The sequence below is a fragment of the Bos mutus genome, chromosome 4, assembly GCF_027580195.1.
Source record: "Bos mutus isolate GX-2022 chromosome 4, NWIPB_WYAK_1.1, whole genome shotgun sequence".
Taxonomy (NCBI): domain Eukaryota; kingdom Metazoa; phylum Chordata; class Mammalia; order Artiodactyla; family Bovidae; genus Bos; species Bos mutus.
Genome location: NC_091620.1, coordinates 71921503 through 71941091, shown reverse-complemented (window position 1 = coordinate 71941091; position 19589 = coordinate 71921503). Strand labels below are relative to the sequence as shown.

At 39.6% G+C, this 19589-nt stretch overlaps 1 protein-coding gene across 1 annotated transcript in view; it reads right to left on the bottom strand.

Annotated features, from left to right (window-relative positions):
* The window catches only part of SYPL1 (synaptophysin like 1), a 33295-nt gene extending 15810 nt beyond the window's left edge, over positions 1-17485 (bottom strand). Inside the window, exon 1 of the mRNA XM_070369631.1 lies at positions 17313-17485. Within this exon, the coding sequence (XP_070225732.1) occupies positions 17313-17381 (69 nt within the window). The 5' untranslated portion in view covers positions 17382-17485. The remainder of the gene's footprint in view (positions 1-17312) is intronic.
* Positions 17486-19589: the final 2104 nt, after the last annotated feature.

The following is a 19589-nucleotide window of genomic DNA, read 5'->3' as shown; positions in this document are numbered from 1 at the left end:
TGACTCAGTTATATATATAAATTTTATATATATATATATTTTTTTCTTCATATTTTCCATTATGGGTTATCACAGAATATTGATTTTAGTTACCTGTGCTATATGATAGAACCTTGTTTACCCATTCTGTGTGTAGTACTTTGCAACTACTAACTCCAGACTCCCTTTCCTCCCTCAGCAAATACAAGTCTATTCTCTCTGAATCTGTCTGTTTCATAGATAGGTTCATTTGTGTCATATTTTAGAGTCCACATATAAATTACATCATATGATATTTGTCTCTCTCTGTCTGACTTACTTCACTCAGTATGACAATCTTTAGATCTGTCTATCCATGTTACTGTTAATGGCATCTCATTCTTTTTTATGGCTGAGTAGTGTTCCATTGTATGTTTATACCATGTCTTCTTTATCCATTTATCTGTTGATGGATATTTAGGTTGTTTTCATGTCTTGGCTATTATGAATAGTGCTACTGTGAAGACAAGGGTACATGCATCTTTTTGAATTATAGTTTATCCAGATATATACCCAGGAATGAGATTGCTGGATCATACACCAACTCTAGTTTTTGTTTATTGGGAAACCTCCATACTGTTTTCCATAATGGCTGCACCAATTTATATTCCTACCAACAGTGTAAGAAGGTTCCCTTTTCTCTACACCCTCTCCAGCATTTACTATTTGTAGACTTAGGTAAAAAAATTTTAATAATGAGAAAAGAAGCTGGCCATGTTAGCCATGCTAGCAGAAAGGAAGAATTCAACAAAGCAAGGCAAAGCAAGTGTGAGGTCCTTAGAAATAGTTTAGGATACTGGGGGGAAACTATATTCCTTGCTGTGACAGGAAGATGAGAATCCAGATTGTCATAATGTGACAAACACTTTAACTGTGTCATTATTTTGTACTCATAACAAGAAAAGTAAAGTTTATTAAAAAAGAAAAGAAGCATGAAGAAGTTAGTAACTTCCCAAGGTTACATAGCTAATAACTGCTAAGTCAAGATTCAAATGTGGGCAGTCTGGCTTTAGAGTTTGTTTTTAACCCAGATTTTATACTGCCTTCACCCTACCAAGCATCAGTTTTCTAAAATGTTAAAAAAAAAAAAAAAAAAGGAAAAAGGCAGTAGTAATAGTATTTACTGCATAAAGTTATTGTGAAGGTTGAATTTAAGACTCAATATAGTATTTAGCATATAGTAGCACATGCTGAGAAGGACATGGCAACCCACTCCAGACTCTTGCCTGGAAAATCCCATGGACGGAGGGGCCTGGTAGGCTTCAGTCTGTGAGGTCACGAAGAGTCAGACACAACTGAGCTACTTCACTTCACTTTCATGCATTGGAGAAGGAAATGGCAACCCACTCCAGTGTTCTTGCCTGGAGAATCCCAGGGACGGGGGAGCCTGTTGGGCTGCCATCTATGGGGTCCCACAGAGTTGGACATGACTGAAGCAACTTAGCAGCAGCAGCTGCTGCAACCTCTCAACAGATGTGATTTTATTTTCCTGAGTATAATATAGAAATTAGTATAACAGCCCATATAACAACACATTTGCTCCTATTACAGTGTACCCACTAAATATTAGTATGAAATCCAAAGGAAGTCTTATCTATTAGTATCAAAATCAAAAGCGGATAAATTGAAACCCGAGGGTAACTATAAAGCCAAGAAACTATAAGCAGAAATGTTATTTCATGAGCTTATAAGGCCTCACTTGTGGCTATTTCCAGGTCTCAGAAAGTAGTTGGAGATTTGTTTTTCTTATCATACATATGCTTAAAGAAATGTACTGATGCTTTCTCAAATGCTATCCAAACAGGGAAAAACCTGAAAGCATCCTAAATATCGACAGGGAGTCAAATAAACTGTAATGCATTCCCGAAAGGGAATAGCATGCAGTCATTAAAATGATGGGCAATATCTAATGATAGAGAAAAAGGTTCATTACATATAAAGTTTGTTTAAACAATGCATTGTGCATGAGTTTATATCTGTGCACATACACATAACAAAAACTAAAAAGGATATGCATCAAAATTTTAAGTGGTCACCTCTGAAAAGATGACAAAAGATAATTTCTTTTTCTATTTGTATCTCATGAATTTTCTACAAAACAAAACAAACAAAAACCCAAGATATAGTGTAGTAACCAAGAGCTCAATCCTTCAGCAAATGCTGATGGCTCTATTTATGAAATATATTCAGAACTTGTTAACTTTTCCCACCATCATCACAACATCCTCATCTAAGCCACTATTACTTCTTGCTGACTTATATGCTAACAGTCTTCTAAGTCAATCCTCTACTTCAGTCTCTGCCTCTTCTTCAATCTATTTTCCACATCAGCCAGGCCATCTTTTAAAAATAAAAGGCAGAAAACTTTATCATCTGCTCAAAACTCTCCATTGGCTTGAGTTCTCTCCAAATACAATGTTTATATAATGATCTACAAGATCCTTTCCTCCTTTAATACTTTCGATCTCATGTAGCTGCTTTTTCCCCTGCCAAACCTCTTTACACAAATGTTCTCCCTGTTATTCTTTAAAGACATGGAATAAACTCCTTCAGAACCTTTGTATTGACTATTCCCTCTGCTTGGAACACATGCTTAGCTTCCTACTTCACAGCTCCCTGTTCCAATGTGACCTTATCAGAAAAGCCTTTTCCTAACCACATTATGTTAAAAAACACTGCCCGTCCCACTCCATGCAATCAGTTCTATTTGTACTGATCTATTTTTCCTCCATTGTAATGAACAGTGCCTGACAGCACTTCATTATTTGTTTGTCCATTTTTCTCTACAATGTAAACTCAAAGAGAGCAGGCATTGTTTTGCTCAAGGTTACACACATCTAGCAAATAGATGGAATTCAGTGTAAGTCTGGTATCAAAACCTATCCTATACTGTTGAACACTGACATAATGCCTCCCATGGATTAATCCAGGGCCTTGAATCAGGCCACCCATAATCAGGATCATAACTATCCATGGAATTTTTTTTCCATGAAGAAAGATATATGAAAAGGAATTTATTTGTATATATGAAGAGTCTGGTATAATGTCCACACACAGTTTGGTATCTTTAGTTAAGAGTTAAAAAGTTAAGAAAGAAGAATACTATTTCAGCATAAATATATATGAATATACAGTAAGAACACAAGGCCAGGAAATGAGTCCTGGGGATATATCCGTATTTTGAATTAGAAAAAAGAAACAGGACACACACAACTTAAAGAGGCCAGAAGCAGACTTGTGTGTAGAGACAAACTGTATCTAACAGAGCTGGCTTTATAGGGCACTAAGGAAAGAAGAATGGTGGTTTTAAAGATACATCCACAAACTCCTTGATACTCCTCCCCTCAGGAGGTAGAGATTAATCCCCACCTACCCCACTTAAATGTGGATATAACAGTGACTTGCTTCTAGTGAACAGAATATGGTAGAAGGAATGAGATGTCCTTTCTGAGATTAGGTAATAAAGAGACTACAATTTTTGTCTTCATTTCTCACTCCCTTGAATCATCTGCTTTGGGGGATACTACAAACTAAAAGAAAGTATTTGTAAAAATGATACAAATGATTAGTATTACTAGCATACAGATCTAGGACAGACTCTTGCTCATCCATACTACATGACAAGCATAAGAACGTTCACAGTAATATTGTTTATAGTATCAGAATATGGGGAGAGGGGAAGCAACAAGAAAGCAGACAAAATATACAGTACTTGTGGCAGAAAGTGAAGAGGAACTAAAAAGCCTCTTGATAAAAGTGAAAGAGGAAAGTGAAAAAGTTGGCTTAAAGCTCAACATTCAGAAAACGAAGACCAGGGTATCTGGTCCCATCACTTCATGGGAAATAGATGGGGAAACAGTGTCAGACTTTATTTTTGGGGGCTCCAAAATCACTGCAGATGGTGACTGCAGCTATGAAATTAAAAGACACTTGCTCCTTGGAAGGAAAGTTATGACCAACCTAGATAGCATATTGAAAAGCAGAGACATTTACTTTGCCAACAAAGGTCCATCTAGTCAAGGCTATCGTTTTTCCTGTGGTCATATATGGATGTGAGAGTTGGACTGTGAAGAAAGCTGAGCACCGAAGAATTAATGCTTTTGAACTGTGGTGTTGGAGAAGAGTCTTGAGACTTCCTTTGACTGCAAGGAGATCCAACCAGTCCATTCTAAAGGAGATCAGCCCTGGGATTTCTTTGGAAGGAATGATGCTAAGGCTGAAACTCCAGTACTTTGGCTCAGAGTTGACTCATTGGAAAAGACTCTGATGCTGGGAGGGATCAGGGGCAGGAGGAGAAGGGGATGACAGAGGATGAGATGGCTGGATGGCATCACCGACTCGATGCACGTGAGTTTGGGTGAACTCTGGGAGTTGGTGATGGACAGGGAGGCCTGGCATGCTGCGATTCATGGGGTCGCAAAGAGTCGGACATGACTGAGCGACTGAACTGAACTGAACTTACAATAAGAAGTTACACGGCAATGAAGACGTACAACTATAGCTACCTACATCAACAAGGATCAACTGTAGAAACCTAACATAATTCTTTTAAAAGCTCTGTTTACCTGGAGAAGGGAATGGCTACCCATTCCAATATTCTTGCCTGGAGAATTTCATGGACAGAGGAGCCTAGTGGGCTACAGTTCATGGGGTCACAAAGAGTTGGACACGAATGGCAAGTAACACTTCTTGTGTACATCACTCCTGCCACTATCTTTGTTCAGGCCCTCACCATTTTTCCTTGGACTAACCCAACAGACTCTTCACTTTTAAACTCATTCTCAATGCCATCCATCTTTTACTGTGGGCTCTAGAGCTGCAGTGTCCATTAATGTGCCATAAGCCACATGTGGCTACTGAGCACTTTAAAAATGGTTAGCCTGACCTGAAATGGTTGTGTGTGTAAAATATACCATGGTTTATGAAGAGTTAGTATGAAAAAAAGAATGTAAAATATCTCATCAAAAACTTTATACTGATTACTTGTTGAAACAATAATATTTTGGATATATTGGGTTAAACAAAATGTATTATTAAAATTAACCTCCCCTGTTTCTTACTTTTTTAGTGTGGCTAGTAGAATGCTTAAAGTTACTCTATGGCTGGCATTTGTAGTCTGCACTGTGTTTCTATGGTACAGAACTGTTTAGAGTGACATCATACAGATATGAAACAAAAATCTGGTTGTGTCATTCCCATGGTTAAGAGATTTCCTGAATGGCTTTCCAGATACAAATTTAAGAAAACATATAAAGCCTGAAGTTCTTAATCTGGCATAAGAGGCAGGGCTGAGAGGCATAGCCTCAACATTATCTTTCTAGATTTATACACTGTACTTAGTGCAAGGGCCTATACAATTCTGTCATATTGCACTGTATACTTCCTGTTCCTGAAACACACCAAGTATTTATGTCTTGAATGTATGTGTTTTTTCCTGCCACGATTTCCCCTCCGTCCCTACCCTGCATCTCTAACAAGCTCATCCGTTAAGGCCCTGTCCGATTCCTTGTGGTGGAAATATTCTGACTACTGGGCTGCCACAGACTTGAGTTCATTACTTCTGTTATAGGCATTTTTCTTGTGTATCTTGCTTATTAAAAAAAAAAAAGAAAGAAAAAAAAAAACCCCAAATAATAAAAACTAGTTTCCCACTTAAGACAAAAATTAGTAAATAAATGGCACACTGTACCACAGCTTATTGCTTTTAAGATTATTGCCTTTACCTCTCCCTTGGCAGACTGTCGTATCTTTGCATGTGTCCTTATTCTTGGGTTTTCAGTGCTTACCTAGCAGAAGGCCTGACATACACCAAATGCTCACTAAATAACTGCTTAACTAAAGGGGAAAAAAATCAATACTCAATAATGTACAAATAAAACAATATTTCAAGTCTTACATACTCATCATTTCAAGTTTGTCATTTCGTTATGAGGATAAATAAATGTCATGTCTGCCATTTTGGTCTTTATCTTATGGGAAAAAAGGGACGAGGTACACACTTTTTACTAAATGAAATACAAACAATCTGAGGGTAAGCTATCCAACCATCTTACCTTTCCCTGCATTGTACTAGAACTCTGATTACAATTAGAACATGTAGCCCACGGGTGAAAGCTGACCTGAAAACAGATTTATGGTCTTCCCAGTATTCATGAAAAATGTGAATCTGTTGTCAGTATTTTATTATCAGCGTGCTGCATATAAATTTGGATTTCCCACATGGGAATGGGGAAACAAAGTTATGCAACATCAGACCTACATTCCCATAAAGTGACAGTCCCATGGAAATGAGTGACAGATGACACTTAAGAAATGGTATATGCTTTCCAGATTGCTGTCACTTTCTATCATCTCTCCACCCCTCAGAATGCATGTTAGCTACCAGTAATCAATGAATTATATTATTCTTTCTTCTTCCAAATAGCTTGTAATACTCATTTACTTTATGAGGGGTTCCAATATGCACTTCAGTTTGTACTTCTAGTCTAAAATGAGTAGTAGTGATATGCTGATTTACACTTCCTTGCCACTTATGAAACTAATCCCACCCCCCGCCCCCATTCTATCCCATTAAGAATGACTGAAACCGCTGACATGAAATTCCACTTGTAGAGTAATGACTAAGAATCCAGGCACAGGATGAGAGCAAGCTTCTGTTCAGGTCAAAAGGTCCCATATTCATGATGACAGTCTGAAGTTCCACTTACCTCTCTGCCCATTGGACCCACATTAGAGACACGACAGATGCCTCGTTGATTTATATATTTGTAACTCATACATACTTCAGACTGGCCCTCTAGAATATTACTCTCTAAAGTAGACTGGAGTACTCAATTTAACTGGTGTACAAGAAGAAAATGCGTCTATTTATATCTACTCTTAGACTTAAGGAAGTAAAGCTTCATTAAATTTAATATACTGCTGGAACCCATGTTGGGCCTGTATGTCAGAGAGTCAGATGTTCGGACAGTATGTGGGGTATCCTGAAGGTAAGGGAGTCCCATAACACAGGACAGACAGTGATACCATCACCCATTCTTCAACTTCAGAGTTCATGTGTCATAATGTGAGTGTTCATGGCTAAGTGACTTTAACTATTTTAACTATTTACTTTTAACCAAACTAACCTTCACAAAATGGACTGGTGGCTTAAAAGTGTCTTCACGGAAACTACTCAGTGACAATACAAAAACTCATGTCCAAGAGCATTAATACTCTTTGTGAACTGGATTCATCAGCCACGTGACCAGGTTAAAAAAAGATTCTACTTAATCAGAAAAAGTTGGGGGAAGAAAATTATTAGACAAATACCTGAAATAAGGGTTTTTTTTAATTTGAATGAAATTTAACAAGAGTATATAATATGCCTTAAGATAACGACATAGTAAAACATGCATCTGGGGCTTTGTGTATAAAATCTTATACTGATAGTCAGCCAGAGTCCCAGTTCCAGCTCCTACTCCCAGACACTGCACAGCTCACAGAAGATCCTTCTGGTGAACATTGGTACTCATCTAATTTATGGATATGTTTTACATGTTTTTAGTTGCACGGTCCTCTCTGCTATTTCATGATTGAGCTGTTCAGGAAAATTATATAATTGAAATCTTCAGAAACAGACCTAAAACTATACTGTAAATGAAGGTCTATGTCCAAAATCAATGCATGCTGTTTTACTAAATCAAATGACCATTCAGTACTTTAGATGAACTATCATAGCATGTCTGCTTTTAGTCAGTCAGATTAGATGCCTAGAACCAAGTTACTGATTTTTCTAAGTCAAGGTCTGAAGCATTTATTAAAGATATTCATTTTTAAAAAACATTTTGTTACTGATGTTGATATTTCAGTTTATTTCCACTGTGCACTGAGCAGTAAAGTCAGTTTCAAAGTGCTTCAATTTCACTTTTCTGTTATTTCCATCTGTTTGAAAAGTACAATCACAGAAAGTTCTAAATAGCCTGCTGCTACTGCTAAGTCACTTCAGTCGTGTCCGACTCTGTGTGATCCCATAGATGGCAGCCAACCAGGCTCCCCCGTCCCTGGGATTCTCCAGGCAAGAACACTGGAGTGGGTTGCCATTTCCTTCTCCAATGCATGAAAGTGAAAAGTGAAAGTGAAGTCGCTCAGTCCTCCGACTCTTAGCGACCCCATGGACTGCAGCCTACCAGGCTCCTCCATCCATGGGATTTTCCAGGCAAGAGTACTGGAGTGGGGTGCCATTGCCTTCTCCATTGTGGATCCCAAGGAGTACCAAAGACTCTTTCAAGGGGTCTGTGAGGTCAAAAATATTTTCACAATATTATTACAACATCATTTGCTTTTTACACTATGTTGACATTTGTGCTGATCGACACAAAAGCACTGATGGGTAAAACTGCTAGGCTTCAGTAAGAATCAGCAAAAGCATCAAACTGTTAGTTCATTGCCATGCACTTGCAGTTAATGAAAAAAGCTAGTTTTACTTGAAAGTGTCTTTGATGAAACAGAAAATTACTTTTATTAAATCCTGACTCTTGCGTCTTAAAATTCTGTGGGACGAAACAAGATGTGCAAATACTTTTACTACTGAAAAGACAAGCTAAGGACTGCGAGTAAATATTTGCAAACAATGCAACTGACAAGGGTTTAATTTCCAAAATATACGAACTGCTCACACAACTCCATAACAAAAAATAACCTAATCAAAAAATGGGCAGAAGACCTAAATAGACATTTCTCCAAAGAAGACATACAGATGGCCAATAGGTACCTGACAAGATGTTCAGCTTTCCTAATTATCAGGGAACTGCAAATAATGTAGTATCACCTCACAGTAGTCAGAATGGCAGTCATCAAAATGTCTACAAATAATAAATGCTGGAGAGAAGGTGGAGAAAAGGCAATCCTCTTATATTATTGGTGGGAATGTAAACTGGTGCAGTCACAGAAAACAGCATGGAAGTTCTTTAAAAAACTAAAAACAGAGTTGCCATTGATCTGGCAATCCCACTCCTGAGCATATACCTGGATAAAACTCGAATCTGAAAATGCTCCAATGCTCGTAGCAGCACCATTTACATAGCCAAGATATGGAAGCAACTTAAATGTTCATTGACTGATGAATGGATAAAGAAGATGTAGTCTATAAATAGAATGGAATGCTACTCAGCCATAAAAAAGAATGAAATAATGCTATTTGCAGCAACTTGGATAGACCTAGAGATTATCAGACTAAATGAAGTAAGAAAGAGAAAGACAAATATCGTAAGATATCACTTATATGTGGAATTCAAAAGTATGATACAAATAAACACTAAAAACAGAAAGAGACTCACAGACATAAAAAACAAACTTATAGTTAACAAAGAAGAGGCAGGGAGAAATAAATTAGGAGTTTGGGATCAGCTACACTACTACAGAAAACATAAACAACAAGGTCCTACTGTTTAGCACGGGGAACTATAATATACTGTAATAAACTATAATGGAAATGAAAAAGAATATATGTATGTACAACCGAATCACTTTGCTGTACACCAGAAACTAAAACAACAATGTAAATTAACTATAGTACTTCAATAACAAATGAACAAACAAAAATCACTTTTACTGCATACCGAAAAACAATGGTTGTTTCCAGGCAGAACATTAAAGCAACCGAGTTCTTCCCTGAAATAGTCACTTTTTCTGACTTCAGGCTCTACTACAAAGCCATAGTTATCAAGACAGTATGGTACTGGCACAAAGACAGAAATATAGATAAATGGAACAAAATAGAAAGCCCAGAGATAAATCCACGCACATATGGACACCTTATCTTTGACAAAGGAGGCAAGAATATACAACGGATTAAAGACAATCTCTTTAACAAGTGGTGCTGGGAAATCTGGTCAACCACTTGTAAAAGAATGAAACTAGAACACTTTCTAACACCATACACAAAAATAAACTCAAAATGGATTAAAGATCTAAACGTAAGACCAGAAACTATAAAACTCCTAGAGGAGAACATAGGCACAGCACTCTCCGACATACATCACAGCAGGATCCTCTATGACCCACCTCCCAGAATATTGGAAATAAAAGCAAAAATAAACAAATGGGACCTAATTAAACTTAAAAGCTTCTGCACATCAAAGGAAACTATTAGCAAGGTGAAAAGGCAGCCTTCAGAATGGGAGAAAATAATAGCAAATGAAGCAACTGACTAACAACTATCTCAAAAATATACAAGCAACTCCTACAGCTCAACTCCAGAAAAATAAATGACCCAATCAAAAAATGGGCCAAAGAACTAAATAGACATTTCTCAAAAGAAGACATACAGATGGCTAACAAACACATGAAAAAATGCTCAACATCACTCATTATCAGACAAATGCAAATCAAAACCACTATGAGGTACCATTTTACACCAGTCAGAATGGCTGTGATCCAAAAGTCTACAAGCAATAAATGCTGGAGAGGGTATGGAGAAAAGGGAACCCTCTTACACTGCTGGTGGGAATGCAAACTAGTACAGCCACTATGGAGAACAGTGTGGAGATTCCTTAAAAAACTGGAAATAGAACTGCCTTATGATCCAGCAATCCCACTGCTGGGCATACACACTGAGGAAACCAGAAGGGAAAGAGACACGTGTACCCCAATGTTCATCGCAGCACTGTTTATAATAGCCAGGACATGGAAGCAACCTAGATGTCCATCAGCAGAGGACTGGATAAGAAAGCTGTGGTACATATACACAATGGAGTATTACTCAGCCATTAAAAAGAATACATTTGAATCAGTTCTAATGAGGTGGATGAAACTGGAGCCTATTATACTGAGTGAAGTAAGCCAGAAAGAAAAACACCAATACAGTATACTAACGCATATGTATGGAATTTAGAAAGATGCTAACAATAACCCGCAAAAGAGACACTGATGTATAGAACCGTCTTATGGAGGGAGAGGGTGGGAAGATTTGGGAGAATGGCATCAAAACATGTATAATATCATGTATAAAACGAGTTGCCAGTCCAGGTTCGATGCACGATACTGGATGCTTGGGGCTAGTGAACTGGGATGACCCAGAGGGATGGTATGGGGAGGGAGGAGGGAGGAGGGTTCAGAATGGGGAACACATGTATACCTGTGGCGGATTCATTTTGATATTTGGCAAAACTAATACAATTTGTAAAGTTTAAAAATAAAATAAAATTTAAAAAAAATACAAGTTTAACATAGCTATATTTTTTTTAAAAAGTCACTTTTTTCATTGAATACTATTTTTACTTGAAAGAATGAGTAATAGACATAATACAGTTATTCAGACTCAGATATCTGTCAGATCTTTTTTTTTAATGAATAGGATGAGCCTTTCACTTTAAGAAAAACCAGCAGCATTTGTTGTCACTGATGTACTCTAACTTTCAAGTGATTATTTTAAAATAAAAAAAAATTTTTTTAATCTCAGCTTAAATTTCTAATACGGTAGATACTGACTGATATAACCTACATACACAAAAATTCTTTGGGGTGCTCAATATTTAGGTGTTTAAAGGGGTTCTGAGACCAGTGTTTGAGTACACTTTATTATAATAAAGCATTGCTCTGTTACCTTAAATTTCCCTTTAATGTTTTATCAGAGATTGTTATTTGTGTGAGGTAAGTGCATATGTGTATATGTTTGTGCATTCTAAAAGCACTGACTATATATATGTACATATATATACACACACAACATAAATATATATATAGTCTATGGAAAAAACATCTTGTATATCCCATGAGAGTGTTCAGAGTAAATACCGAGAGGATTCCAGGTAGAAGAAACAGAGAGCAAAGGCATGGGGTAAGTCAGTCAGTATACTGCAAGTTTTACGTGTACAGAGAGGCGATTTGTTAGGCACAAAATACCATTTGAAATCCTTTTTTTCCCTTTCTACAATAGAGAAAAAAAGTGAACACAAATGGCAAGGTTAAGAGAAAGATAAGTTTCTTAAAAAGCAGTCAGTGTCATAGACTGATAGCCTAAAAATTTAAGTATTAAGCAAATGGATGAAACAAACATCAGTCTAAGTATGCCTCATTCCCTGTACTCTGTAATACAATCTGTATTTTCTGTGGTGTTCCTCTGTGCTATATTATAAATCACAAAATTACAATAAAACATGGCCCCTGTTTGCAAAAATCTTAGTGGTCTACTTGGGATGATTATTCTATATAAACTAGCACATATTTCTGAAAATATGCTGTTTAAACAAACTGATATATGTAATGCTCAAATGGTTATAGGTTTTCTCAATCATTGTTTTTCACACTAACTTCCCTGGAGAATAATTTACCCCAAAGCGATGGGGTTGCAAAAGAGTCAGACATGACCGAGGGACTAAACAATAATGCTTTTAAATGTTCTTTTGAATTTGTTCATTAATTTTAAGTATAAAATCAGAAAAAAACATTCAAACTTGATAAATGAATCAAGAAAACCCTACTTGTTTTTAACTTCTAAGATCTAGTAGAAACATAAATGTAACAAGAAAAAAATTACATTAGGAATCTTACATTTCTGTTTCTTAAACTTGAAATTTTTGGTAATCTTTTCATTAACTTTATTAAAAGACCAATCAGAAACACAAAAGGAAGTTACTGAAAAGCCTAAGAACAGACTTTTGAGTCCAGGATATAGTAATCACAACCATGGGATACTGGGCAAGTTACTTAATTTCTCAAAACCTGCGTAACATGGAGATAACAACAGTTTTATATATATGTAATAGCTGCAGTTTAGAAGCAAGTAGAAATGCTTCTGCTTTGGCAACTGGATTTTTATCCTGTCAATAAATATTTACTGGGCACTTGCCTTCATGTCTCTGAGGCCTTCAGATTTGTAACCCCTTGAAAGTTACATATTATCCGACTGCATCTTAGTCGAACATCTTTTAGAATCTTACTAAAGATAAACTGATTTGGAGAATTATTCTGATAGTAATATTTATAATAAACAGCCTTTATCTAGATTTTATATTTGTTTGTAAACTTATTGACTATTTTTAGAAGCAACCCATACATCTTTCAACACCTTATGAAACTTCAACAATTCATTCAAAACACACTTAAAAATTCCTGCTACGGGCCTTTCTCTTCTAGAACTTTGTCTTATCCCTCTCAGCTTCTGTTTTAAACCTTCTATTCAAGTCTCTTCTCTACAGTGTACACACACATTCAATCTTTCCCATCTTTAAAATAGGTTTCCACCCAGGCTTTCCTGCTGGCTCAGATGGTACAGAATCTGCCTGCAATCCTGGAGACCTAGGCTCAATCCCTGGGTCCAGAAGAGCCCCTGGAGAAGGGAATGGCAACTCACTCCAGTATTCTTGCCTGGAAAACTCCATGGACGGAGGAGCCTGGTGGGCTACAGTCCATGGGGTCGCAAAGAGTCGGACACGAATGAGTGACTTCACTTTCACTTTCTTTCACATTGCACCTAATATTGCTGAGTACTCTTTTCTTGAAATGTCTCTAACAGTGAGGTTATTTCTCTCCATTCTCCTAACTATTCCCTTTTCCTTTGCAATCAAATATTTGCTGAATCTCCAACCTATATTTCTTTTAAATTCTAGACCTATATATCTATAGGGTACCGCCACTTACATGCTCTAAAGAGACCACAAACTTAATATATCCAAAACCTTATTGACCTTCTACCTAAAATCTGCGGCTTTTCCTTAGTGATCTTAGATAGATGTGCCACTACTACTCCAAGTCAGAAGCTTGGCAGTCATCTTAGAGCCCTGCCTTTTCTTCATCCTACACATATATTCTTGGGAAGCCCTGGTAACTCAGCAGTAAAGAATTCGCCTGCCCAGTGTTCACAACAGCTAGGACATGGAAGCAACCTAGATGTCCATTGGCAGACTAATGGATAAGGAAGTTGTGGTACATACACACAATGGAATATTACTCAGTTATAAAAAAGAATGCATTTGAGTCAGTTCTAATGAGGTGGATGAAACTGGAGCCTATTATACAGAGTGAGGTAAGCCAGAAAGAGAAACACCAATACAGTATATTAACTCACATATATGGAATTTAGAAAGATGGTAACAATGACCCTATATGCAAGAAAGACAGCAAAAGAGACACAGCTGTAAAGAACACTTTTGGACTATGTGGGAGAAGGCGAGGGTGGTATGATTTCAGAGAACAGCACTGAAACATGTGTATTACCATATATAAAATAGATGACCAGTGCAAGTTCGATGCATGAAGCAGGGCACTCAAAGCCTGTGCTCTGGGACAATCCAGAGGAATGGGTGGGGAGGGAGGTAGGAGGGAGGTTCAGGACGTGGGGACACGTGCATCCGTGGCTGATTCATGTCGAAGTATGGCAAAAACCACCACAATATTGTAAAGTAACTGGCCTCTAATTAAATTAATTAATTAAAAACAAATAAATAAAATTCAGAAAGAGTTAAAAAAAAAAAAAAAAAGAATTCGCCTACAATGTAGGAGATGCGGGTTCAGTCCCTGGATGGGGAAGATCACCTGGAGAAGAAAATGGCAACCCACTCCAGTATTCTTGCCTGAAAAACCCCACTGACAGAGGAGTCTGGTGGGCTACAGTTCATGGGATCAGAAATGAACAAACCTTAACGACTAAACACACGCAAACACACAAATATATTTTAGTTTCTAAACCTCTTGCTTTCTAATTCCACTGAGATTAGTTTCAGGCCTTCAAACGACCCTGATGCTGGGAAAGATTGAGGGCAGGAGAAGGGGAAGACAGAGGATGAGATGGTTGGATGGCATCATTGACTCAATGGACATGGGTTTGGGTGGGCTCCAGGAGTTGGTGATGGACAGGGAGGCCTCGAGTGCTGCGGTTCATGGGGTTGCAAAGAGTCAGACACAACTGAGCGACGGAATTGAACTGATAATTCAAACAATAGATTTCCCTTTCTTCAATTATGGCCTTTCCTTTTCAATTCATCCCCTACACTGACAAAATAAAAACTTCTAAAAGGCAAATCTAATTATATTATCCACTTGTTTATTTACTCTTGAATGAGTGAATCCACTACACACAATAGGAATTCTGGTCTTAAGTGGAAGCTGTACAATAAACAAAACAAAATTCTGTACCTGCATGTATGCATTCTCTTAAAGGCCTAGACTGTCCAAGGTTAACCCAAAGGGTCAAGAACCACTGGCTCGTAGAATAAACTCCAAACTATTCAAACTATTTGAAATCTTTCAGAATCATCTCAAACTGCCATCTCCCTCCCGATAAAGACTGCAGAGTCAACCTCAACTACTTAAGTTCTCAAATAGGGCTCTGCTGCTTCAGCTTTTCACACCACTGAACATAAGCTCCTCTTTACCTAGAAAGCCATTCCCCACCCATTCCCCAAGTGAACAAATCTTTAATCTATGAAATCCTCTCTACACCTCCAAGCAATTTGATTTCTCCTTCCTTTCACCTACTACACTTAACCTATACCTTTATTATAGTATTGGTCATACAGCATATTTATATTTGTTTTCATGTCTTTTATTAGGTCGTGAGGAAAAAAACGTTTTACTCACCATTTGTCTGTTAGTGCTTAGCACAGCACCAGTATAATACATACTCAAATATTTGTTGAATAAATAATTCTCTACCTCATCAACAATGGATATTCTTTTCATGAAAGAGTCTCTGTATAATAATGAGTTGTTCAAACTGAAAGTAGTATTTTCCTAAGCTTAAAAAGGGTATCTTTCAAAAATGTCACCTAGGATCACTAATAAACTTACCACTAATATTTTAAAATATTAAGAAAAGAAGTTGTTTTAAAAAAGATTGATGAATAATGTAAGCACAAATATAAACAACTGACTTCATTTAAGTGAAATTTTAAATTATAAGTTTAATTATAATCCTCTAGAAGACTAAACTACTAGGTATAAGATTTTTTCCCTTAAACTTGGTATTTGATTAGCCCAGTTAAATGTGTTTTTCCTCTTGCAATATAAAATTTTTATATACTCAAATATAATCCTCTTGATATTTAAATCTGGACAGATGTTTATAGAACCCTAAATACGTACATTTAGGTGTCTTTAACATAAACGTATGTGTGAAATCAGCAGTTTTCAGAAGACACCAAGTAAAACTTTGGGGGAAACACAGGAAACTTTGCGTGTAGGAAGGAAATCAGATTGAGCATTCATTAGAAAATCTGTTACCTCCGCAGGTTATTTACAACAGGAAATCTAAGTTCTTACTCTTCACCATTTTATCACTAACATACGGGGTTGAAGAGCTACGGATGTAAATATTGCTGGCTACAAAAGCAACTTGCCTGCACACTGGACAGATGCCAGCTGCCTATTGATACGGGCCTGAAAACCAGCACTGGAATATGTACTAGGCCACTAACTCTGAAGGCAGTGCCTGGTGTATTCACTAAGCTCTCCGAAGTGATCATTACCAAGGTTGAAGTAATAAATCTGGGTTGATGTTAATGATTGAGAGTGTCCCCAGGAAAGGACTGAAAGCTGACTGCAGGATGCTGCTGCGAAATACCTAAAACAAACTGGATTCCTAACTTGTGTTCCCAGCTTGGGATTCCTAACGTGTGTTTCAGTGGATCAGACTAACAACGCATTTTGTTTGGACCTTTTCCCCCCACCTCCGCCCGCTTCCCCGTCCCAGTTTATTTTTATCCTTTTTAACTTGGAGCCAATCTTAAAAGCATATTAAGACCCAAGAGCTCGTCAAGTCACTTGGAGAAGGCACACCAACTTCTGAGTCCGCAGAGGACAGAAATGCACTGCCTGGCCCCTTCTACTAGAGGCGCAGAGGCAGCGCCTGCTGGCCTGAGCGCGACTCCAGCCCGCCGGGCTTCGGTTAGACCGCAACAGGAAGTTTTCTCTTCCCTTGCGGAAAGCTGTGAAGCCAAAGAGAAATTTGAACCCCCACTCTCCGGAGGACACCCAGACGAGAGCTTCGGGGTGTGTGTGTGTGTGTGTGTGTGTAGGGGTGGGGGTGGGGGGCTCCGCCTGGGACGGAGGCAGCCGAGGGACTCGTGATTCAACGCCGACCGCAGCGTCCCCGCCCCGCGCAGGCCCAGGCCTCGGCCTCTCTTCCCCTCCCCGCGCGTCCAGTCCCGTCCAGGCCCGTCCCCGGGGCAAACGCGGCTTCGCGGCCCGTGCGGGGCGGGCTGCGCCTCAATTCCCAGAGCTCCCAGTCTCCTGGCAGAGGGCCCCGGAAGGGGAGCAGGAACCGGAGCGGGCGCGGCGACGCGATTCCCAGCCTCGCCGGCGCAGGCTGCACTCACCCACTCGAGGACTTTGATGAAGCCGAGAGGCTCCTTGAGCGGGTTGAGGTTGAGCTGGAAGGAGGACATCCTCTGAGGGAAGGAGGGAAAGAGTGTTAGGCGGAGGAGGAGGGGGACCGACCAGACAGAGCTACACGGCCGCGAGGAAGGGCCGGAGGGGCGGCTCCGGGAGGCGGGCCTGGGAGGCCGCGGGGCGGGGCGGCGGCGGTTGAGCCGCTTGCCGAGGCACTGGGGCGGAGACGGAGAGGGGCGGGCGCGGGAGGCGAGGGCGGACACGGGCAGGGAAGGGGCGGTGCCTCCCCGAGCAGTACCTGGCCCAGCCGGCTGATCCGCTGGCGAACCAAGTAGATGTTCGACGCCATGCTGCGTGCGCCGCGCCCCCTTCCCTCAAGTCCAGCCTCCGCGCTCGGATTCCTGCCGCGCATGCGCGCGCTCAGTCCCACGCCAGCGTAGCTGGGACAGCTGCCTCGCGCAGCGAAAACCATCCAGCGGAAACCTACGGCTTTGGCCCAGCAGCTTTATTACACTGGCTTCCCGTCACTATTCCCAATGTTTTAGCTAGGTTTATAACATTGACACAAATGAAGGCGCGATTCAAGGCTGGTGTTAAGAGACCTTTTATTAAAATGATGGAAAGTTACTGCAGAACAACGGACTTTGAACGACCACGCTGTAACAGGGTCTCTCTCAGGAACGTGATTGATCATTCTTACGGAAATTGTTTATTTTCAAACTTACCATTGGAGTCAGGGTTGAACGATTTACAAAAAACGTTATACCTAACAGAAAAAGACTTGGTCCGATAGGCTCTTCTAACCCACCTACCCACCTCTCCTACCCTGTCAGTCAAGTTTTCTACGTGGGGCGCTCTTGGAGTCTCTGCTGCTGCTGCGGCTAAGTCGCTTCAGTCGTGTCCGACTCTGTGCGACTCCATAGACGGCAGTCCACCAGGCTCCCCCGTCCCTGGGATTCTCCAGGCAAGAACACTGGAGTGGGTTGCCATTGCCTTCTCCAATGCATGAAAGTGAAAAGTGAAAGGGAAGTCGCTCAGTCGGGTCCGACCCTCAGCGACCCCATGGACTGCAGCCTACCAGGCTCCTCCGTCCATGGGATTTTTCAGGCGAGAATACTGGAGTGGGGTACCATTGCCTTCTCCGCTTGGAGTCTCTACAGAAGGCTAATTGCTACTCCCCATTTGAGAGTCGCCTAGGTAACACCTACCTTCTGGCATCCAGTTATCGGAGCCCCGAAGAAATGATCTTTTTGGCTTCCCTAGTATCTTGGAAGTTCTTGGAGATGAAATGCTGGCCTTTTGGAGTGTATGGTAAGGGGACTTACATCATGTACCCCTAATACGGAAGAAAGGAATCTAGCACAATGGAATCTCAATATACCAGCTTCCAAGTATTTACCTATGTATACTGATTTTCCAAGCACTTATCTATGAGTCAGCAGGTTCCTCGCCATTGAAGTTACTCAAGTGTTACTGACCTTCTTTCTAAGAAGCTAACCCTTTCTCATTTGAGACCTATTTACCTCCTTGTTTGTTTCCCAGAGAATGCAGAGAGCATATTTCAATTTCCCGGTCCACAGAGACAATCTTATTCTTTTGATTGTGACTGCCATTCTTCAATCCCTGCACAGTGCCTTGTATCAGTGGATACCTAGTGAATGAGTGCAGATTCCTCTTACCAAACAAGAAGGCTTCAGAGATGCTCCTTAGAGCAGAATCAGTGGAAGGTGACCATACATTAGTACCCAGTACTCCTGAGACCACTGTAAGGAATACCTCAGGTCCTCCTGCTCCCCACCCCCTTTTAAAAATTTTTCTGGCACCCAGTTATGGGATTCCCATGGTAGTGATCTCCATACTGGCTTCCTTGCTACTCTTCTTGTTGTATTCTCTTTAGTTTGTTTTCTAAACTTTTACTTCCACTCTGTTGAGGTTTGGGGGCTTGCCCTGGAGTTGGGTTGTGGCTAGTAGTGCTATCTGGCTTGGGCTTCATATTCATAAAGATTCAGATTAGACTCTCATGTTATTTCCAAATCAGATACACACTGACAAGTCAGAATGATGCTCACTTTGCAGCTTTATTTGTTCATGTAAATAAAAAATATACTGTAATGTAGTAAGCCAGTTTGGGCTTTTCTGTATTCCCCTCCCCAATTTTTTGAAGGTTTCAGCAACTGGAATTGACATGGCCCTTTCTCAGCCTCTGAGAAGTTTAACTTTCTATTTCCTCTCTTCTGCCTTTTTTTTTTTTTTTTGCTTTCTCT